The 24,736-nt window shown below is 43.0% G+C and overlaps 1 protein-coding gene across 5 annotated transcripts in view; it reads right to left on the reverse strand.

Moving 5' to 3' along the window:
* psd3l (pleckstrin and Sec7 domain containing 3, like) overlaps nt 1–24,736 on the reverse strand; it is a 398,930-nt gene that overhangs the window by 185,984 nt on the left and 188,210 nt on the right. For all 5 annotated transcript variants that reach the window (XM_048528073.2, XM_059653078.1, XM_059653144.1 and 2 more), the window contains exon 4: nt 6,887–7,345. In XM_048528073.2, coding sequence (XP_048384030.2) covers nt 6,887–7,345 — 459 coding nt within the window. The remainder of the gene's footprint in view (nt 1–6,886; nt 7,346–24,736) is intronic.

The following is a 24,736-nucleotide window of genomic DNA, read 5'->3' on the forward strand; positions in this document are numbered from 1 at the left end:
TGAGAAAAAGCAGTGGACCCAGTGTTCCACCTGTGGGTTCAAGTCCCACCTCAGATCAGATGAGGCTCACTGTAACTTGGCCAAATGGGATCATTATCAATCTGTAAATCCTTCCAATGGTCCTACAGCAGGCACATTCCTAGTCAGCTACGATTGAGCATAGCTGTGGTACAGCAGATGCCAATGTTCAAAGCTTCTAATGTGCAGCTTCCTAAAATGAGCAAGAATCATCCTCAATCCAATACATCACGTGAGGCACACTCATACCGGCCCCAGACTTCCACAGTCTTTTTGGGGAAGTGGTTCCAAATTTCCTACAGAGATAATGGGAACTGCAGATGCTGGAGAATTCCAAGATAATAAAATGTGAGGCTGGATGAACACAGCAGGCCAAGCAGCATCTCAGGAGCACAAAAGCTGACGTTTCGGGCCTAGACCCTTCATCAGAGAGGGGGATGGGGAGAGGGAGCTGGAATAAATAGGGAGAGAGGGGGAGGCGGACCGAAGATGGAGAGACTCAGTCCGCCTCCCCCTCTCTCCCTATTTATTCCAGCTCCCTTTCCCCATCCCCCTCTCTGATGAAGGGTATAGGCCCGAAACGTCAGCTTTTGTGCTCCTGAGATGCTGCTTGGCCTGCTGTGTTCATCCAGCCTCACATTTTATTATCTCCAAATTTCCTACATCCTTCTTTGGAAAAAGAGAGTTTCCTGATTTTGCTCAAAGACCCAGCCGTTCCTTTAAGATTGCGTCACATTGTTTCAAGATCTTCTATCAGAGGAAATAGTTTCCACGCATCTTGCTAAATTAACTGCTCATCATTTTAAACACCTCAATCAGATCAGCCTTAAGCTTGTAAAGTCAAGGGGATAAAAGCCAAGTTTATGCAACACACAGAGTGCTGGGGAAACTCAGCAGGTCTGGCAGCATCTGTAGAGAAGAAACAGAGTTAATGTTTCAAATACAGTTAATATTGAAATGTTAACTGTATTTTCTCTCCACAGATGGTGTCAGACCTGCTGTGTTTCTCACAGATTTCCAGCATCCACAGTGCTTCATCCTTTCCAAGTTTATGCAGACTGTGCTCATAACTTAACTCTGTGGGCCCTGATACTTAAGAAGCCTTTCAACAATATGAAAAGAGAAATTGGAGGATCCTTTTAGATGGATTAGCTAGAGCATGATGCTCGTCCACATCAATGTCAAGTGCATGGTAGAGGCCAAATTTCAACACAAAACAAGAGAAGTCAATATTAAAGAATAAGACCAGATTCTCTCTCTCTATTATGAGAGTCTTCCAGATGTTTGGCACGGTGTTTGACAATTGTTACACATTATAATCTATTTTAAACCACAGCAATTTGTAGCTTCTATGTGATAACATGGAGGTTAGTGCTGACTGACTGAGAGAAGAGTGGTTTAAGGGATTGGTTTCTCTATTTATTGTTCTAGGTCTTTGAGTGGTAAGGGGAAGTGCTACTTAAATTCACAACCCTGGAGAAAGAAATAAACACCCTAGAATATCTGGCACACCTTTACCCCAAATAAACAGTTTAACTTTTACTTTCATTCAAATATGGGATGTGGGTATTCTTGGCAGGGCCAGAATTAATCACCCAACTCTATTTGCCCTTATGAGGGTGGTGGTGAGCTGCCTTCTTAAACCACTGCAGTCAACAGGGTGTAGGCAAACCTACAGTGCTGTTAGGAAGGGAGTTCCAGGATTCTGACCCAAGGACAGTGAAGGAACAGAAGTCAGAATGGTGCAGCCAGTGGTATTCCCACATGTCTGCTACCCCTGCTTCATCTAGATATTGTGGATTTGGAAGGTGCTGCTGTAATTGCCATGGTAAGTACCTGTAGTGCATTTTGTAAATGATAGACACTGCTGCCATCGGCTCCCAGTGATCATAGCAGTCAATGTTGAAGGCAGTGTAAAGAATGCCACTCTGTCCTGAATGGAACTCATCTTCTTTGGGATCTGAATTCATCCAGGAAAATGATGAATATCTTGACTTGTGCCTTGTAGATGGTGGACAGGCTTTTGAGAATCAGGTGTTGAGTTACCCATTGCAAAAGCCCCTGTTTCTGCCCTGCTCTTGAAGCAACAAAGTTTTTACAGCTGACCCTGTTCAGCTTCTGGACAATGAGAGCTCTAAGATGCTGATTGCCAGGGATTTACAGATGGCAGTGATATTGGCTGTCAAGGCCTCTAATTAGGTGATGGTTATGGCATGGCACTTGTGTGGCATGAATATTATATAACCACAGGCTGAACAAACATCTCCTTCTCTCATTGGTAGTAACCTCAGTCGACTAGGCATTAAAAAAAAACACTCCCGTAAAGATCATAATAAACACTGACAACATTCCTTTCCAGCTGGCGCTGCTCTGAACAAAGTGTAAAAGCATTCCCAGTAAAAAGCAGAGAAGCTTTACGTGAAGATAAGTATAAATTTTAAGCCTTGCGGCATAACACCTATCGTGGAAATGAACTGAAGCACCAATGACCATGACACAACAGCTTGTTCTATAAGGTAACATTTTCACAGCCTCCCTCACACAAAACTATCGAATGTAAGTGTAAGAACCACTGAAAACACTACCACTGCAACGAGAGGGCTTGTAAAACTTCACAACACCCAGTGACATACATAAAATTTCACTGTTCATTAACTCTGGTGACTAATGCAGGTCTGGCCCCGATCAAGCTGTTGAGGTCTGAGCCATTGTGCATAAACATTCACCCTCACACCCAACCACCCTCGATGAATAAGATTTACAGAGTAAAACTGGTCTTGCCTTCCTCAAACTGATTGCAGTGTCTCACACTCACTCTTTGTTATGCTGGTCTTCTGGCAGAGATATCCAGCTGTGTTGGGTCAGCTGTACTCAGCGCTTAGAGACTCCAAACCATTATCCTCCCAATAGCTTCACTTCTGACTTCACGCTTTTATAATCTGTTCAATAATAATCTGCCTGTTAACAGAATTCCATTTACTGATCAGACAGTGTCATGGAGTCACACAGCAAGGAAACAGACCCTTCAGTCCAACCAATCCATGCCGACCACAATCCCAAACTAAACTAGTCCCACCTGCCTGCGATTTGTCCATATCCCTCCAAACATTTTCCTTAATCATGTACTTCGCTAAATGTCTTTTAAGCAAACATTGTAACTGTATCCGCACCCACCACTTTCTCTAGTAGTCCATTCCATGAACTATTCTGTGTAACAAAGGTTGCCTTCATGTCTTCTTTAAGTCTTTCTCCCCTCTCTTTAAAAAATATGATCCCTCATCCTGAAATCCCCAACCCTAGGGAAAAGACTCATGTCATTCGCCTTACCTAAGCCTGCCATGATTTTATAAACCTCTAAGGTCACCACTCAATCTCCTACAAATCCCAGCCTTTCCTTACAACTCAAACCCTCCATTCCCGGCAACTTCTTGGTAAATCTTTTCTGAAACCTCTGCAACTTAATATTATCCTTCCCAAAACAGAATGGCCAGAAATGGACACAATACTCCAGTAGAGGTCTCACCAATGTCCTGTACATCCTCAGTAGAACATCCCAACTCCTATACTCAAAGGCCTGAGCAATGAAAGCAAGCATGCTCAATTCCATGTTTGGTGTCTCTCTGCATTCACTAATGATGTAAAACCCTGTGAGTGAATGCTGTTTGAAACGGCATCTTCAACCTAATAATACAAGGACTACACTCTTCTCTGTATCTGCAGAATTCAATATTTTCAATGGGAATGAACAAAAAGGAAAGGCTTGCATTTATATAGCACCTTTCATGCCCACCTGACACCTCAAAGCACTTCTAAAAGTATTTCATTAACTAAAATGTAATCTCTGGTGTTCTACAGGAAACTTGGTGGAGAATTTTCAATCAACAAACTGCAATGTGAAAACTTCTATTTTCATGATGTCAACTGAATCAATATTGGGGAGGCCATCAAGGATATCCCCCTGTTTTTCATCAAAATGAGACCTTTAACATCTGTCTGAGACAGAGGGAGGGGAAAGGGGGGGAGAAAAAGAGGGGGGGAGAAAAAGAGGGGGGGGGAAAAGAGGGGGGGGGAAAAGAGGGGGGGGAAAAGAGGGGGGGGAAAAGAGGGGGGGGAAAAGAGGGGGGGGAAAAGAGGGGGGGGAAAAGAGGGGGGGGAAAAGAGGGGGGGGGAAAGAGGGGGGGGGAAAGAGGGGGGGGGAAAGAGGGGGGGGGAAAAGAGGGGGGGGGAAAGAGGGGGGGGGAAAGAGGGGGGGGGAAAAGAGGGGGGGGGAAAGAGGGGGGGGGAAAGAGGGGGGGGGAAAGAGGGGGGGGGAAAGAGGGGGGGGGAAAGAGGGGGGGGGAAAGAGGGGGGGGAAAGAGGGGGGGGAAAGAGGGGGGGGAAAAGAGGGGGGGGAAAAGAGGGGGGGGAAAAGAGGGGGGGGGAAAGAGGGGGGGGAAAAGAGGGGGGGGAAAAGAGGGGGGGGGGAAAAGAGGGGGGGGGGAAAAGAGGGGGGGGGAAAGAGGGGGGGGGAAAGAGGGGGGGGGAAAGAGGGGGGGGGAAAGAGGGGGGGGGAAAAGAGGGGGGGGGAAAAGAGGGGGGGGGGGAAAGAGGGGGGGGGAAAAGAGGGGGGGGGGAAAAGAGGGGGGGGGGAAAAGAGGGGGGGGGGAAAGAGGGGGGGGGGAAAGAGGGGGGGGGAAAGAGGGGGGGGGAAAGAGGGGGGGGGAAAGAGGGGGGGGGAAAGAGGGGGGGGGAAGAGGGGGGGGGAAAGAGGGGGGGGGAAAGAGGGGGGGGGGAAAGAGGGGGGGGGGAAGAGGGGGGGGGGAAGAGGGGGGGGAAGAGGGGGGGGGGAAGAGGGGGGGGGAAGAGGGGGGGGGAAGAGGGGGGGGGAAGGGGGGGGGGGAAGAGGGGGGGGGGAAGAGGGGGGGGGAAAGAGGGGGGGGGAAGAGGGGGGGGGGAAAGAGGGGGGGGGAAAGAGGGGGGGGGGAAAGAGGGGGGGGAAAGAGGGGGGGGAAAGAGGGGGGGGAAAGAGGGGGAAAGGGAAAGAGGGGGAAAGGGAAAGGGGGGGAAAGGGAAAGGGGGGGAAAGGGGGGGAGGAGACAAAGCCCGTGAGCAAGAGCAAGCCTCAGTTTAACGCCCCATTAAAAATGGACACCTATGGCAATGCAGCACTATTAGACTTGACTGTTAGCTCATTTTTTTTTTTAATTGTTAATCTTTCATGGGATTCTATCTTGATTTGGGGTCTGGAGTCACACAGGCCAGATCAAGTAAAGATGACAGATTTCCTTCCTTAATAATATTAGTTAACCAGATGTTTTCTTCTCTTCCTGACATTAATTGCTTAATGGCAACAATATTGAGACAAGCTTTCAGCTGCAGACTTTTTGCTAATTAATTGAATGCACTTAATTTTTAAAAAAATATTGTAACTCCACCAGCTGCTGTAATTGAATTTGAAAGCCCATCACCAGGGAATTAGCCTGTGTCTGGTGTAGCAGAGCACTGACATAACCACTAGAGCACCGTCTCCTGGAGTGGGACTTGAACTCATAACCTTCTGATTCGGAGGCAGTAGTGCTACCAACACATCTGGCTGAGGCCATTAAACAATGCTCACCCCCAATCACATGGACACCAGTCTCAGTTGCTCATGAACCTACACTGCCTGAACACTTGAGAAAGTCACAATACAAAACTTCATCACCATACTTGCCAGTTCTGCCTGAGAGAGGGCAAAATTCTCCACTTTGCACCTATCTGTTTGCACAAGTTGTAAAATAGTCATCCCTTTGGGCTCACTCAGCACACATTAAACTGCAGGATTCTCAGCTGCATGCTACAATACATTTTGTGTCAAGCACATCATATGTTACTTCCTCCTTGTGGCCAGCAGTTCCCTTCCAGACAATTCATGCACATCTTTGCCATTCAGTTGAAAAGCTGATGATAACACTACATGGCCAATTCCTTCGATTTGTTCTGTCCACCAATAGTTGTCTTTGAAGAACTTGAGGACTCAGGAGGGGACTGACTTGGCCTAGCAACTTTTTGGCTTGGAGTCAGGATAGCAAATGTCCGTCTAAATTATCAGGTCATTCCTGATGTTCTCAGCCTATGGGAGATCATTTATTGCATAGTATCTTTGAAGGTATCAAATGTCCTTGCAGAGAATTACAAACCATGGCCCACTGAATCACCTCCACTACCTTTGCACATTACCAACAGGAATACACCAGAAGCGGGCTATAATGCAGATAGAATAAGAGTAGAAATAAATCATTCAGCCCCCTCAAACTTACTCCACCTGTTCAATAATGTCATGACTGATCTCATTTTATTTTGGATCCCACATTCGCATATATCTTGATAGCCTTTGATTCCCTGGCCAGGCAAGAGTCCATCCACCTCTATTACACATTGTGCAAACAGTCAAAAACCTAGCCTCTACCAGCTTCTGATGCAGGGAGTCCTGGAGTTACACAAACGCTTGTGAGAAAAATATTCTTCCCTTCTCTGTCCTGAAAGGGCATCTCCTAACTTTAAAACAGAACCCACCAGTTCAAGACTCACCCACAAGAGGAGAAATCCTGTCATAACAATAGTCTGCATTTGGAAAAGAAAGAATGAAACAAACCTATTGCAATAACAGTTTCACCTGTTTGAGGTTTCACAAGGCTCTAGATGTGGAAAATTAAAAGGATGCGGATTTCCAATAAAGATCCATGTGCCAATGGGAGGCCTCTCCAGAATGTGCCAACAGCCTTTGGTTATCCTGCTTACAGATACCATTGAGTCCCTAAGCAGAGGTTGGTTTCACAGTTGGATGAACTACTTTTTCAGAACAAGATCATAGACAGGGGAGCTGTTGGAGAGGGGAATGTTGTCTTACCTTGAAGTAGAGGGTTTGTCCTGCCCCTCCTGATAGAGCTCAGAGAGCTGAGGTGCTCCATTGGCAACAGCACATGGAGAAGGTTTATGGAATAAATTGTCTGATGTGTCAAAGTTTTCCTCCAGCCTGCTGCGTGATATGTCACTGAAGTCCATTCGATGCTGCAACGCCCTATTACCAAAGCTGGCTTCCTTTGCCCCATGCTCCAGGAACTGGTTGCTTTCCTTGATTCGCTGCTGAATCATCGGGGTGAGTGGCATCTCAAAGCTGAAGCCATATTCACTCTCGTCCGTGGAGGAAATCATTTCCAGTGAGTCCAGGCTGTTGTATGAGGTACCTTTCAGATGCTGGCACTCCATAATGTGTTCAAACTGTGAGCTGAAAATATCAGTCGCCTCACTGGGCAAAGTCCAGGTACAATCAAACTCTGGGTTGTTTGTGACCGTCAACATCAGTGAGCTAAGGAAAGAACAATCAGAAATAGTTAGGAAAGTGTAGGAAACCCTGAATGTTTTACACACAAGTCTGATTTTTTTTTATTGCAGCAGGTAACTTCTCCACAGCAGCATCCATCATTTTTGCAACTTCACTATCCTATGTTGTTCTCCTAAAATTGCAAACCCCTCTTTCATACTCTCATCAATGAAAACTTTCAATACAAGTTCCTGTGGAGTTCTTGGAACCACTGTTACAATTTGTAGGGGTGAAGTGCAAGGAGGTATTGTTTCAGATTAAGCAATCAATCATTGAAGATAGAGTTGAGGAATTTATTTTCCCTTGAAGGTTACAAATGTCTGGATTTCTCTATCCCAGAGAGTTGTGAGGGTTGAATTATTGAATATTGTCAAGTCAGAGGTAACCAGATTCTTAAAATACAAGGGAGTCAAAAGTAATGGGGTCAGGCAGAAAAGGGAAGTTGAGATCAAGACCAGACCAGCCAGGATTCTATCGAATGGCAGAGGAAGCGCAATGGGACTTAAAGACTTCCCATGCTCTGATGTCTTGTGCTGTTCCGTAAAAGATGCTTCATTGTAACTTGAGAAAGCTTACTCTCTTCTCCACAGAAAACTTCATAACACCCTCCCTTGATTATAAGTTCTCATTCCACACACAGACCCTCCCAGACCTGTCAGCCAAGGGCAAACGGTCAAACTATACCATCAATTTGTCAACTCAGCCAGCATTCAGGCTAACCCAGGCCAATTGGTCAGCCCACTCTGTCAATGGAATAAATTGAATGGACCAGGTGTAACAAGACATAAAATTGATCAGTCATTTCTCATTTCCCAACAGAATCAAACAATCTCTCCAGTGTGGAAACAGGCCATTCGGCCCAACAAGTCCACACTGCCCTTCTGAACTGCTGCCACCCAGACCCATCCCCCTACCCATTCTCTCTAATCCTACATTTCCCATAATATATCCACCTAATTTACACACAAGTCTTTGATTAGATTGCCATGACTGATCAGAAAGCATGGTTAGGATGAGGAGTTGACTGCAGAATCACAGTCCCCCAACCTAAGTATTAACACAGTCAGTAACATCTGACTGTTTCTTGTATTCCCCTGAAATTGCCAATTCTCACTGAAGTATTGCCCATGTACTGGGAATACATCAGTTCATAGTATTGAAGATATTCTTTACATATGAACACGGAAGGCAGCCACTTACAGCTAAATCTGTTCTTATCTCACTCAAAAGCCACAAAGGTGTACTCTTCAGTAGTGTCCATTAGTCTTCATCAGAGCACAGACACTTGATGCTTTACCCCTCCTGAGTCCAAGTGCAATTTGAGGGTGAGTTTAATACTATGGCTATCAGTGCTGACAAAATTAGGGAGTCCCTAATGCATAATGTTCATGTGCACACCAGCTCACAAGTTCATTGGGAAAGAGTCTTCTGTGGGAAAATCAGCCCTACCTCTACCTTGTCCACTTGGCTGACTGATTTCACCTACATCACCAAGAATTGGCGTGCTCAAAACTACAGGAAATCATTATTCTATCACAGACCGTGAGACAGCCCAAACCCTTGGAAAACTAGCATGTAAATAATTGAGGATTTCATGAAGTCTACCTGACAATATGTGATCAATGCAGAATACAAAAAAATGCTGGAGATCAAAGCGAGTCAGGCAGCATCTGTGGGGGAAAGCAAGCTAACAGTTCGAGTCTAAATGACTCTTCATCACAGCTGAAGTGAACTGTGGAGGGTCAGCATTTATGCTATCTTGGGGGTGGGTGTTGAAGTGCTGGGGGAGAAAGGGCGTTGATGGTTCAGGTGAAGTGATCAGAATGTGAGAATAGCAGAACAATGTTACGTCTAACTGCCAAACTAGAAAAGATAGTCCCACTGGAGTGAGGGAGGGGAGGGAGAGAGACCATGGCGGCATAGAATGTACCAAGCAAGCTGAAAGAAAGGGAAGGAATGGGTTCACAATTTGAAGGTGTTGGACTCAATATTGAGCCCAGAAGGTTGTAAAGTGAAAACCAAAAGAACTGCAGATTCTGTAAATCAGGAACAAAACCAAAGCTGCTGGAAGAGTTCGGCAGGTCTGGCAGCATCTGTGAAGGAAAAGAAAGAGTTAATGTTTCGGGTCCAGTGACCCTTCCTCAGAAGGTTGTAAAGTGCCTAGTTTGAAGATAAGATGTTGCTCCTTCAGTTTGCTCTGTGATTCGCTGGAGCACTGCAGTGTGCTGAGGACAGACATTAGGCATGCAAACAGGACGCTGTGATAAAATGACTAGCTACAGGAAGGTCATGGTTGTGCTTGTGCATGACCAGAGGTTTGTGCAAAGCAGTCACCCCAGTATGTGACTTGTTTCTCCAATGTACAGTAGGCCACATTAGATGCAGCAAGTACAATACACAAGACTGAAGGAGGTACAGGTGAAGTGCTGCTTCACTTGCGAACACTATGGAATTTAATACAAAATGCAGAGGGCAGTAAACATTTCACCTTATTTGTATATTAAAGAGACCTGCATTTTGCAACATACTGTAATTATCCGTGTACTGAAATGCTCATGATTGTGCCATCATCTCCAATTTATATTTTCATTTTAATCATTGTGATGAATGATGATTACTGTTTCATTTATAACATCACAACTTGGCATTGGTTGCCACAACCATTTTGCAGTAAAATAACTGTCTCCCTGTTGATCAGATTACAAACGTACAAAATCCAGGGGCAGGAAAAGTTACCTGCTCCATAATGCTGCCTCACACTCATGATGATAGTGTTTAATCATAATGTCACAATCTCTACAACCCACTGTCATCTAATCTCCTGGAAAAGGAGATTCCATTGCTTTGGAGCCTGAGTTAACAGTCATGTGCCAGCTGTCAAGATTTCTAACTGAGTGAGCACCATTCTCTTTGCTAGATTCTGTATCTCAAACACACCGCAGCTCAAGTAATGATCTAACAGAGCCCCACAAGCCACATCGCACATTTATCAATGTTCCAGAGTGACAGAGTTGTGCAGCACAGAAACAGACCCTTAATATCATCCATAATAACCAGACATCTTAAATTATTCTAATCCTATTTGCCAGCATTTGGCCCATATCCTTCCAATTCATTTATTCACCCAGATGTTTTTAACTGCTATAATTGTACCAGCCTCCACCACTTCCTCTGCCAGCTCTGGAACACACGCACCAACCTCTACCCCTCAAGTCCCTTTTAAATCTCTCCCCTCTCACCTTAAACCTATGCCCTCTAGTTTTGGACTCCCCTACCCTGGGAAAAAGACCTTGGCTACTTACCCTGTCTGTGCTCCTCACAATTTTATAAACCTCTATAAAGATCACCCCTCAGCCTGTGACACTCCATGGAAATTAGCCCCGAAATATTCAGCATCTCCCTATAGCTGAAACCCTCCAATCCCAGCGACATCCTTGCAAATCCTTTCTGCACTGTTTCAAGTTTACAAATTCTTTCCTTTAGCAGGGAGACCAGAATTGAATTCAATATTCCACAAGTGGCCTAAGCAATGTCCTGAGATAACAAGGTGTGGAGCTGGATGAACACAGCTGGCCAAGCAGCATCATAGGAGCAGGAAGGCTGACATTTCGGGTCTAGACCCTTCTTCAGAAATACAGCTGTAACATGAAATCCCAAACCCTAGACTTGCACCTTACATTCCAATTTTACAACAATTATTTTTATCCTTTTTACCAGTTCAACAACAGGAACTGGAGTGAAGAAATCACTTGGCAGACTTGATGTGATCACCAAAAACCATGAGGCTTTCTTCGTTCTTGGACTGAAATAAGTTTTATTAATTCTGCAGACAGATAGACTTTCCATCCTAGAGATCATACAATTTTAAGGTTTGAGTGAATTAAATTGGATACTTTCCAAAAACCCATTGTTGTGGATAAGTGTGTGGGGTGGGGATAGGGGTGGGGGCACATTGACACGTTATAGATGGATTTCCAGACAGCATTTGATAGGATGTCACATCAAAGATTAATAGCAAAGAAGGCACATGGCACAGGGAATAACATTTGCATGAATAAAAGATTGGATGGCAAAAAAATATACACACAAAAATATACTTTTTCTTGCTTGGCACCATGCAACAATTGGATCACTGCAGGGATCTATGCTGGATCCCCAATGTTTTACAATTTATATCAATAACTTAGAGGAAGTTGGTAAAGGCATGGTAGTTTGCAGATTTGCACATTTGCAGATGGTGTAAAGATTGGTAGAAAAGTACGCTATAAATAGGATATAAAAGGGATGGAAATGGGTATAAGTTAGGTTGAGTAAGTGGGCAAAATCCTGTGAGTTGAAGTATAACATAGAAAGATATGTAGAATTATTCACTTTGGCAGGGAAAGTAAAGAAAAGTGATACCTAATGGGAGTTCACCTACAGAATTCCAAGGTATCAAGGAATCTAGCTGTTCTAGTTTAGGAGTCACTAAAATTAATATGTAGATACAACAAGCAATTGCGAAGGCTAATGCAATGATATTGTTTAATTCATGAGGAACTGTAAATGTAAGTAAAGATATTATGTTTCAGTTATACAGACCATTGGTGGAACCACATCCTGAATAGTGTGCAGTTTTGGTCTATTTAAGGAAGAATGTACATTTATTGGAGGAGGTTCAGAGAATGTTTACTCGATTGATACTGTATGTGCAGGTTATGTATCTTATGAGGAAAGGTTTGACAGACTGGGCTTGCTTTGAATGGAGTTCTGAAGAGTCAGGAATGACTTCATTGAAGTAAGATCCAGATGGCGGATGTGAAAATAACATTCCTCCTGTGAGTGAGTGCACAACTGGGGGGCATTGTTTTAAAGTCAGTGGTCACCCTTTTTAAGACAGAGGCAAACAGATTTTTGTATTCGAAGACAATCGAAGTTATTGGTTATAAGTGGGAATGTAAGATTCAATTCAGCCATGATCTTATTGAATGGTGAGGAGGCTCAACAGGCTCCTTCTGCTGATTTGCAAATTTGTATCTGGTGAGGACGTCAAATGTACTTGGGACCAATTCAGATGCATCATGGGAAAAGACGCATTTGAAGGCATCATGAACTTAGAGAAAAGCACACACATCAGTCAGAGGTTGAATTCAATGTAGGTTACCACTGTTTCACAACAACAACCAATGACAATGAAGACGATCTTTAAAATATTACTTGAGGCTAGTGCTCAGCAAATCTCTCAGACAATCAATGCTAAGTAAAGACTTACATTAAGAAATATCAATATGTCTGGTCTTCCATCACAGCAGCTTGCTGCAGTCATGTTCAGTTCTCCACCTCAGTTCAATTGTAAAGCTTAAGTGAAGACATATTTCTTGGACATTTTTTTAAAAAAGGTGGTGGGATCCATTTATGAACATGCATATATACAAGCATGAATTAGAAGCAGAAGTAGGCCACTCAGTCCTTTAAGCCTCCTCTACCATTCAGTAAGATCACGATGGATCTATTCGTGTGTCAACTTCCACAATCGCACCTATCCGTGATAACCTTTGACTCACCCATCGGTCAAGAATCTACCTACCTCCGCCTTAAAAATCTTCAATGACCCCCACCTCCATCCTCTTCTGAGGCTGACAATTCCAAAGTTGCACAACCTTCAGAGAAAAGAAGGTCCCCTCATCTCTGTCCTAAAGTGGTGACGCCTAATTTTAAAACAGTCTCACTTAGTTCTGGACTGATACAGAAGGGAAACTATTCTTCCCATGTCTTCCTTGTCAAAAACTATTTAAAATTATATCCAGTTCAATCAAATCACTCTTTTCTATTCTGAACTGTAGTGAAAACTAACCCAATCTGTCCAATTCTTCCTCATAAGTCAATGCACTTATTCCAGAACACACTCACACTATGTTCCTTACTCAATTGAACCCAACAACTGGTAGGGGTGAGAGCAGAGGATCATACAGTTAGAGGTAAGAGGGCATGGAATATCACCTAAAAGACCAAGTTGAGAGAGACAAAGCAAAAGAACCTACCAGAATTCTCAACTCACTGTTCTGGAATGGGAATACGGGAGATCCAGTAGGTACGAAGGATTCCATGGAATTACACAAAGAAATGGAAGGAATTTCTCCCAATATCCTCATCAACATCTGTTGTTCAGCCAACAGCAATTGGGTTAACCAGTATTTTGTGTCAGGGCTATTTTTGTGGGATCTTGCTTTGCATGCAATCGCTACTACATTTGCCTGCAAGAACAGTAACTTGATGGTGGGTGATCTCAGGATATCCTGAAGGTACTTTAGAAAAGCAAGTTCCTTCTTTTCTCCTATTTATGGGCATTTAAAAAGGACCAAGATGGTTTATTTATGCTAAATGTGACAAAGACAGATCTTTTAAAAGAGTCAACTTTTTTGTTCTTGGAGCTCCTGCCTTGCCCAAGCTTCAGGATTTTTGAACATTGAAAGATCTTTCTTTTAGGATTTATGCAATTGTTTTTCTTGAAGAACCCAATCAGACTAGCAATTGGTCACTCAGCAACAGGTGTTAGCCTAAATAACAAAAAAGTTAGTTTTTTGGTTATGGACAGTATTGTGTTACTGTTTAATCCTCCAAAACCCAATAACATCAAATAAGTGTAAAACAATAGTGAAAAATAAAGAAACCTAGCTTTTTTTCTGGGGAGGGGGGAAATTTCTCACCCCCTAACCCCACTTCCCATTAACTCTGGAACACCAACAGAGGCAAAAGGTCTCATAGTAGATTTCTGTTCTGTGCTCTCAGCAAAAGGAACACAGAACATTGACCACCAAGAGAAAATTAAACAGAAAAATGGTCTAAAAGAGGCAGAATCTCTTTTCAATTGAGAAAATCTATTACAGTGATTAACTTAAACAACTTCCCTGGACTTCAGAACCACTATTCAAAATGTCCACAGCTCTCTCAGGAACTAGCTCTTGAATCACTGTATCATCCAATAATTAGTGCCTGACTTAACAGATCATCCATTAACAAGTGCTTCAGTTTTCATGCTGTATATGCCAGCAGCTGCAAACAATGTTATCCATCAGCTTCCATTCAAATCATTATATCATCCACAAACCAACATCTGAATTTACACAGCTTCCCTTCTACTTGAATTACAGCATTAGCCATTAACTTGCATCAAATTTTCTAGTCATTCAGGTTAACTACAACCTGAATTGCTACAGTATTCACTAATTAGTATCCAAGTGAAGTCACCTATTAACCAGCACTTGAATAACACCCACCAACTAATTAGTGCCAGAAAATGGAGACTATCCACCAATTCAATTACATCATCCACTGATTAACTCTGGATCCACACTAAGTGCTGGCCAGGGCCCGATTTGCATCAACCACTAACGAGCTCCTCATTCACAACACTCAATAACCAGTATCTGATCCACATCATCCACTAGCTAGCTCCTCATTCACAACACAAACAAGCTGGTATTTATTTCACACCAGCCACCAACAATTTTGTGATACAAAATGGACTAGTTCATAACCTGTTTGAACTTTAGAAACAGGAAAGGAATCAACCCTTTTTGGATGGGCAATAAGCCACCTCAGAACATTCCTCTATACCTTATTTCAGAAAGGCAACTAGTGCTGGTTGTTCCCAATTACTATTTTAAACAGTACACCATACAGTCATTGAAAATGTACAGCATGGAAACAGATCCTTTGGTCTAACTTGTCTGTGCTGACCAGATATCCTAAATTAAACTACTCCCTTTTGCCAGAATTTGGCTCATATCCCTCTAAACCCTCCCTATTAATGTAACTACTCGGATGCCTTTTTAAATGTTGCATTTGTACTCCCCTCTACCACTTTCTCTGGCAGCTCATTCCATGCACATACCATCATCAGCATGAAAAAGTTGCCCTTTAGGTCCCTTTGAAATCTAACCCCCCTCACCTTAAACAATGCCTTCTAGTTTTGGACTCTTCCATCCTAGGAAAAAGGCCTTGCTTATTTACCCTATCCATTCTCCAACATTTTTATAAATCTATATAAGGTCACCCCTCAGCCTCTGATGCCACAGAGGAAAATAGCCCCAGCCTATTCTGCCTCTCCCTATAGATCAAACCTTCCAACACCAGCAGCACCCTTGCAATTCTCTTCTGCACCCTCAAGTTTAACAGCATCTTTCCTAGAGCACGTAGACACGAAGCGGTTCACAAGCAGCTAATAAATGGATCTGGCTGATTTTCCATGGCCTGGGATCACTAATATTGATGTGTTAAATAAAAGGATGAAGGGGGGAAAATACTAAAAATATGGAGACACTCCCATAGTGAATATTAAAAAGCCAGTGTCCTTGGACCTCTCTGGACTACCAAAGGTTGAAAACAAACCAAAAATCCAGAGAATTAATACTTGGCTTGATGTATTTCATTTTCCCTTTTCTCTTCGCTGCCACCCTCAGTGTGTCTCAGTGGAACTTTTGTCTTAGATTCAGATTGGTTGCAGCTTCAGGTCCCACCGCACAGATTTAAGAATATAAGCCAGGTTAAGGAGCTGTTGTAGTGAAGGCAGTGTCATTACCTTTGGCCCAGGTTCAGGTCCCACCTGCTCCAGAGCTGCGTCTTAACATGTCTGAACAGGTTGATTATCATACTCCTGGTTGTCACATTGGTGAAATACTGAGGATGGATGGAAAGGGAGGTTAAGAAGGCATTTTGTAAGCTTGCCTTCATTGCTCAGAAGGTGGAGTATAGGAGTTGGGATACAATGTTGAGGTTGTACAGAACATTGTTGAGGCCGCTTCTCGAGTACTGAGTACAGTCTGGTCACCCTGCTGAAGAAAGGATATTATTCAAATGGAGAGGGTTCAGAAAAGATTTTATAAGGTTGCTGCTGGGAATGCAGGATCTGAATTATAAGGATAGGCCAAGACATTTTTCATTGGAGTATGGGAAGTTGCGGGAAGTTTATAGAACATAGAACATAGAACATAGAACATTACAGCACAGTACAGGCCCTTCGGCCCTCGATGTTGTGCCGACCTGTCATACCGATCTCAAGCCCATTTAGCCTACGTAATTCCACGTATGTCCATATGCTTATCCAATGACGACTTAAATGTACCTAAAGTTGGCGAATCTACTACCGTTGCAGGCAAAGAGTTCAATTCCCTTCCTACTCTCTAAGTAAAGAAACTACTTCTGACATCTGTCCTATATGTTTCACCCCTCAATTTAAAGCTATGCCCCCTCGTGCTCGCCGTCACCATCCTAGGAAAAAGGCTCTCCCTATCCACCCTATCTAACCCTCTGATTATTTTATATGTTTCAATTAAGTTACCTCTCAACCTTCTTCTCTCTAATGAAAACAGCCTCAAGTCCCTCAGCCTTTCCTCGTAAGACCTTCCCTCCATACCAGGCAACATCCTAGTAAATCTCCTCTGCACCCTTTCCAAAGCTTCCACATCCTTCTTATAATGTGGTGACCAGAACTGTACACAATACTCCAAGTGCGGCCGCACCAGAGTTTTGTACAGCTGCAGCATAACCTCTTGGTTCCGGAACTCGATCCCTCTATTAATAAAAGCTAAAACACTATGTCTTCTTAACAGCCCTGTCAACCTGGGTGGCAATTTTCAAGGATCTGTGTACATGGACACCGAGATCTCTCTGCTCATCTACATGACTAAGAATCTTACCATTAGACCTGTACTTTGCTTTCTGGTTACTCCTACCAAAGTGCATCACCTCACACTTATCTGCATTAAACTCCATTTGCCACCTCTCAGCCCAGCTCTGCAGCTTATCTATGTCTCTCTGCAACCTACAGCATCCTTCGTCACCATCCACAACTCCACCGACCTTAGCGTCGTCTGCAAATTTACTAACCCATCCTTCTACGCCTTCATCCAGGTCATTTATAAAAATGACAAACAGCAGTGGACCCAACACCGACCCTTGCGGTACACCACTAGTAACTGGTCTCCAGGATGAACATTTCCCATCAACTACCACCCTCTGTCTTCTTTCAGCAAGCCAATTTCCGATCCAAATTGCTATATCTCCCACAATTCCATTCCTCCGCATTTTGTACAACAGCCTATTGTGGGGAACCTTATCGAACGCCTTGCTGAAATCCATATACACCACATCAACCGGTTTACTCTCATCTACCTGTTTGGTCACCTTCTCAAAGAACTCAATAAGGTTTGTGAGGCACGACCTTCCCTTCACAAAACTGTGCTGACTATCCCTAATCAATTTATTCTTTTCTAGATGATTATAAATCCTATCCCTTATAACCTTTATCAACACTTTACCAACAATTGAGCTAAGGCTCACTGGTCTATAATTACCAGGGTTGTCTCTACTCCACTTCTTGAACAGGGGAACCACATTTGCTATCCTCCAGTCGTCTGGCATTATTCCTGTAGAAATGGTTCCAGGAATGGAAAGCTTAACACATGAGGAAAATTTGAGGGCTCTGGGACTATACTCATTGGAGTTCAGAATGATGAGGGGTGATCTAATTGAAACTTACAGAATACTGAATGGCCTGAACAAAGTGGATGTTGGAAAGATGCTTCTAATGGTAGGAGAGTCCAGGGCCTGAGGGCACAGCCTCAGAATAAAGGAAAGACCTTTTAGAATGGAGATAAGGAGAAACTTCTTCAGCCAGAGGATGGTGAATTTATGGAATTCACTGCCACAGAATGCTGTGGAGGCCAGGTCATTGAGTACATTTTACACTGCAATAGATAGGCTCTTGATCATCAAGAGGATCAAGGGTTACGGGCAGAAAGCAGGAGAACGGGGTTGAAGAATTTATCAGCGACGATTGAATGGTAGAGCAGACTCGTTGGGCTGAATGGCCTAATTTCTGCTCCTACGTCTTACGGTCTTATGTGGGAACACCACCCCACCACATACACAGCAGATACTCTTGTGACCCGGCCAATGTCGTCTATAAAATCATAGATATAGAAAATCATAGAGGGGCATGGATAAGGTGAATGGCAAAGGTCATTTCCCTTGGGTGGGGGGTGGTCAATACTAGGGGGTATAGTTTTAAAGTCAGAGGAAAAAGATTTAAAAGGGGCCTGAGGGGCAATCTTTTCACACAGAGGATGGTTCATGTGTCGAATGAACTTTCAGAGGAAGTGCTAGATGCAGGTACAGATACCAATTTAAAAGACATTTGGAGATGTACATGATGAAGGAAGGTTTAGAGGGATATGGGCCAAATACAGACAAGTGGGGCTCACTTAGTTTGGAAAATTTGGCTGGCGTGGTTGGGTTGGACAGAAAGGTCTGTTTCTATATGTTCCATTCGTTTTCAATTGTTTCATCAGATCTAAGCATCATGGCAATGCCCTTGGAAAGGTGGTAAGGAGTCACCTAGTTCAATGCAGCCAAATAGCTTGACAGGCCTTCAGAGGGCAGTTAAGAGTGATCCACATTGTTGTGAATCCAGAATCACATACAGGTCCTACCAGATACAGTGAACTTCCTTCTCTCGAGAAACACATGGGTTTTTAGTTGCATGTCAGCTGGTTTCCAGTCACCATTACTGACCAGTGGCTTTTTATTTCAGGTTTTTCTATTTGGCAAAACTTACATTTACGGTGCTGTGGTGAGATTTGAGTCTGCAACTTAGGATCACTCATCCTTCCTAAGTGCCTTGTCAGTGTGGCCAAATTTTGGATAAGAAATTAAATCAATCATTTGAATGCACACAATTTCAAGATAGTACTTTGAAGGACAGCAAGAGTTTGAGCAGAAGGTTTATCCCCAAGACAACATTATTAGCACACAATCTAGAAATGCCTCCTGGTTCTTACCTCAATGTTTTGATTGCAAGGTTCCTGTCTTAATTTCTTCAGAACAATGAACTCACGTGGTCCATTTCCAAGCATTTTCTTTCCATTTGATTACATAGTAAGAAGTAGCTCAAACATTACAGCAATTACTCTCCACATTCAGAGATAGCAGGAACTGCAGATGCTGGAGAATTTGAGACAACAAGGTGTAGAGCTGGATGAACACAGCAGGCCAAGCAGCATCAGAGGAGCAGGAAAGCTGATGTTTCGGGCCTAGACCCTTCAGAAATGGGGAGGGGAAGAGGATTCTGAAATAAATACGGAGAGAGGGGGAGGCGGATAGAAGATGGATAAAGGAGAAGATAGGTGGAGAGGAGACAGACAGGTCAAAGAGGCGGGGATGGAGCCAGTAGAGGTGAGTGAAGGTGGGGTGTTAGGGAGGGGATAGATCAGTCCAGGGAGGATGGACCACCATTCCTCAGACAACATGTCCATCCTGGGTGTCCTGCAGTGCCACAACGATGATATCCAAAGTTTGCAGGAACAGCAACTCATATTCTGCTTGGGAACCCTGCAGCCCAATGGTATCAATGTGGATTTCACCAGCTTCAAAATCTCCCCACCCCGACCGCATCCCAAAACCAGCCCAGCTTGTCCCCGCCTCCCTAAACTGTCCTTCCTCCCACCCCAAACCCTATCTCCATCTCCTACCTACTAAGCTCATTCCTTCCCTTTGACCTGTCTGTCCTCCCTGGGCTGACCTATTCCCCTCCTTACCTCCCCACCTTCACTCACCTCTACTGGCTCCATCCCCGCCTCTTTGACCTGTCTGTCTCCTCTCCGCCTATCTTCTCGTCTATTCATCTTCAATCCACCTCCCCCTCTCTCCCTATTTATTTCAGAACCCCCTTAACCCCCAGCGCCCACCATTTCTGAAGAAGGATCTAGGCCCGAAACGTCAGCCTTCCTGCTTCTCTGATGCTGCTTGGTTCATCCAGCTCTACATCTTGTTATCTCTACTCTCCGCATTCATTGCCTGTGAATTATACTATATTTAGCAAAGGGATTAGACACACCCCATTTATTAAAACAGGAAGCATCTTAAACAGCCATAGCTTTGCAGGCTAGTTTCTTCTTATAAGAGAAAAAAAAATGGTACAACTTCAGAGCAGGCAGGATAGAGGAAGGCCATTTCAATGCAGACCAGCAGCTGACTTTTTTTGTTTTACTTCAACACATTTAAATGTCTGCTCAAAATTCTATTCTATGATTAAGGAACGAGGTTTGTAACCCTGACTGCTTTGGTCAACATATTTCAGAAACTAAAAAATAGTAGCAGTAGACTATTCTCTCTCACGCTTGCTAAGAGACTGATTATGATCCAAACTCCACTTTCCCAGTTGGTCCTCTTAGTTTCAGATCAAAAATCTACCTAACTCCGCCTTGAGTACTTTCATTGACCCAGTATCCCTTGCTGACTACAGTCATACAACCTTTGGTCCAACCAGTCCATGCTGACCATAATCCCATACTAAACTATTCGCACCTGCGTGCCTTTTGCCCATATCCCGCCAAACCTTTTCTATTTGTGTAGTTATTGAAATGTCTTTAAACATTGTAAACTGTAACCACACCACGTCCTCTGGAAGTTCATTCCACACACGGGCCACTGTGTAAAAAAAAATTACCTCTGATATCTTTTTATAAATCTTACCACTCTCGACTTGAAAATATGCCCCCGGTCTTGAAGCTGCCTACCCTAGGAAAAAGACACCTGCCGTTTATCTTATCTGTACCCCTCATTACTTTATAAACCACGAGGAGGTCAATCTCCTATTTTCCAGTGATAAAAGTCACAGCCTATCTAGACTCTCCTCATAACTCAAACCCTCTAAGGAAAAAAAATTCCAACTGACCCTCTAACAAAAGAAATTCGTCTTCATTTCTGCCTTCAATTGAAGGCCTCCTTAGTTTGAAATGTTGTTCCCCCAAATTTGAGATTTCCCCAGCAAGGGCTAACATCCTCCAGGTATCTATCCTTGCAAAGCACCTTGGAATCTTAACAAAAACCCGAAAGAACTGCAGACATGTAAATCAGAGACAAAAACAGAAATTGCTGGAAAAGCTCAGCAGATCTAGCAGCATCTGTGAAGAGAAACTAGAGTTAACATTTCAGGATGAGTGACCTTTCCTCAGAACTGGGAAGGGTCACTCAATCCAAAACGTTATCTCTAACTTCTCTCCTCAGATGCTACCAGGCCTGCTGAGCTCTTCTAGAAATTTCTATTCTTGCCCCTCAGAATCTTATATGTTTCAAGCAGATCCCAATCTCCTCAACCTATCTTGCATGATAAGACAAAATCTCGTGGTAAAAACTATCCCAGTGAACCTTGCTAGGGCGGGAAGGGTGTAGACTTCCCTCCAGCCCAGCCTCTTGTAATGTCAACAGGAATCTTGACACAAATAGAAACAGATTTTGCTGCAAGATGCAGTGGGGAAAGGAAAGCTACAATCAAGCTCACTCCCACTCGTGCTAAGCTTTTAAGCATTTTAATATTGTCTGAATTTGTTTTTGTCCAATGCACAAGAAAACTTAGGAAATGTTTACACTTAATTCATAGTTGGGTCCCTCTGGACATCTCTCATGGGGGAAACAGTGACACACTTCAGGATTCTATTAAAATTGTACACACTTTATTTTTGATTACTCTGCTTCTGTTATGCTTCTCTGTACTTCCTTCACTTCTATTGACATTTATTTTTAATTCCCCGTTGGGATAATTTGACTTCACTTTTCTTACTTCTATTTATTTTTGTCTTGTACTATTGTCCGTGCTGTGCAAAATTACTCAATTTACAAAACAGCCTTTGGCACATCGTCCAGTTGTAGGATGTTCCTGGGAAACTGGAAGGTTACATACTTTCACTATTCTCAGGCTCTTTTTCTATGACCCTTTTCACACCTGCCATACTAGGAATGTTACCTTGCAGGTTGCAGCTTGACAATTACAATAGCTTAGTGGTTATCACACTTGACTGCCACTAACCCACAGACCATGAGTTTACACCCAACCGCGACAGTGTATTCAACCTGGTCATATATGGAGTTGCCACTAGATAAACAACATGTGATATTATTAAAAACCCAACCAGTGCATTAATTGTTTTAGAAAACTTGTCACCCTTGCTTGGCCTACCTGTGTTGCCAGACCCTTGTTATTTGACTAGTTATGTGCAAAAGGAGGAACTCAAGAAAATTATAATCACCGGTGAAGTTATACTGAGCAAGTAGCTGGAACTATGGGTTGACAAGTCCCAAGATCCCAATGGACTTCATTCTAAAGTCTTTAAAAAAGTGGCTAATGAAATAGTTGGTGCATTGGTTTTAATTTTCCAAAATTTCCTTGATTAAGCGAGATTAAATTGGAAAACAGGAAATGCGGCTCCTTTACAAATAAAGGGTAGAGACAGAGGAAACTACAGGCTAGTTAGCTTAATATCTGTCATGGAAAAGATATTAGAGGCTACTTTTGACAGCATGACAGCAGGGTACTTACAGTAGGTTCATAATAACCAGGCAGAACCACTGTTTTTATGAAAGGAAAATTATGTTTGGCCACCTCCTCATAGCCTTTCATCCTATTTTATTTAAATCAAGAATCTATCTATATCTGTCTTGGAGACAATTAAAGACTCTGCATCTCCAGCATTTTAAGCAATTAAGTTTCAAAGACTTGTGATCCCCTGTGAGAAAAGGCTTCTCCACGTCTCTGTCTTAAATGTGTCTTGCTAGAGTTCCTTGAACAGTAACATATGCTTTGCATACAGAGGAAGTGATCAATATGCTGTACTTCACTTTCTGGAATGCATTCTTAAGGTGTCACTTGGAAAGTTATTACGAAACATCAGAGCTCAATTTGTAGGTGGAACATATTAGCATGGCTAGAAGATTGGCTTGCTGAAGGGAAACAGACAGCAGACATAAATGGCTCATTTCCTGTTGACAAGATGGAAGGAATGGTGTACCACCATTGTGCTGGGAGCTTAAAGTTTTGCCATTTATATACATGATACGGATGCAAAATTAAAAGTTGGTAAGACAAAGGCAGATAGGAAATTAAGTTGTGAAGAAGACAAAGGGATATAGATAGGTCAAGAGAGTGGGAAAAAATTCTGGCAAATGGAATACTATAGGGAAAAGTGAAAAATTGTCCATTTTGGCAGCAAGCAAATAAAAAAGTATGACATACAAATGGTGCAAGATTGCAGAGCTCTGAGTTACGGAGGGATCTGAATGTCCTGCTGCACAAATCAAAAAAGATTAGCACACAGGTATAGCAAATAATTATGAAAGCCAATAGGAGGGGAATTAGCACAAAACTGGGAGGTTACACTTGAGTTATACAGGGCACTAGTGAAATTATATTGAGTACTGTGCACAGTATTGGTCTTGTTTAAGGACTGTTGTACATGCATTAGAAATAGTTCAGAAAAGGTTTACTAGAATAATACCTGGAAGGTGTGTGTAGTTTTCTAAAGAAAGGTTGACGTATCTGCTACAGTTTAGAAGAGCAAGGGTTGATTTTATTGAAACATATTAAATCTTGTGGGGTCTTGTCAGGTTGGATGTGGAAAGAATGTTTCCTCCAGTGCAAGATTCTGGAACTAGGAGACCCCGTTTAAGAACAAGGGGACATCCATTTAAAACCGAGACTTGGAGAAGCATTTTCTCACAGGGGATCACAAGTCTTTGGAACTCAATTCCTTAAAAAGGCCGGGGAAGCCAAGTCTTTAATTCTCTCCAAGACAGAAATAGACACATTCCTGATAAACAATGGGATGAAAGGTTCTGAGTAGGTGGGACTGTGGACTAACCACTTCAGCAATGATTCAACTGAATTGTGGAACATGCTGAATTGTTGTGTCGCCTATTCCTGCTACTGGTTCATATGTTTATTTATTTATAATGCCCTCCAGGTAACTGTAGTTGACTGATAGTGACTTTTCTAGGTTTGCCAGACATAATAATATTAAACAGCAAGCTGTTCAGCTCAAGTTTCAAAGTGGTACCCAATCAGTCTGAATCCCCTGTTCTTCTGTCATAGTCCTGAAGCTTCTCTTTACTCTTCACCCTGAAAACGACCTTTCTCTCCAGACAGATAGGGCAACATGACTACTCAAAGCTCTGAACACACTAAAATTGTTTGACCTTTACTTTCCAATGAATTGGAGATTTTCAGAATAGGTAGAGTTTTTTTTGGAATATATGGCTTTCATTGGCTGCCTTTTAACAAAATTGAAGATTAGACCCAATCAGCACCCTTCAGAAACATTAGCCAAATGATCCAGTGGTCAGTCTACCTACACAAATAAAAGCTAGCAATCGCTAGAGAAAGTTGTATCAGAGATAATGGGAACTGCAGATGCTGGAGAATCCGAGATAACAAAGTGTAGAGCTGGATGAACACAGCAGGTCAAGCAACATCTTAGGAGCACAAAAGCTGATGTTTTGGGCCTAGGCCCTTCATCAGAAAAGGGGGAGGGGAGAGGGTTCTGAAATAAATAGGGAGCGGGGGAT

This window comes from Stegostoma tigrinum, chromosome 1 (genome assembly GCF_030684315.1).
Source record: "Stegostoma tigrinum isolate sSteTig4 chromosome 1, sSteTig4.hap1, whole genome shotgun sequence".
Taxonomy (NCBI): domain Eukaryota; kingdom Metazoa; phylum Chordata; class Chondrichthyes; order Orectolobiformes; family Stegostomatidae; genus Stegostoma; species Stegostoma tigrinum.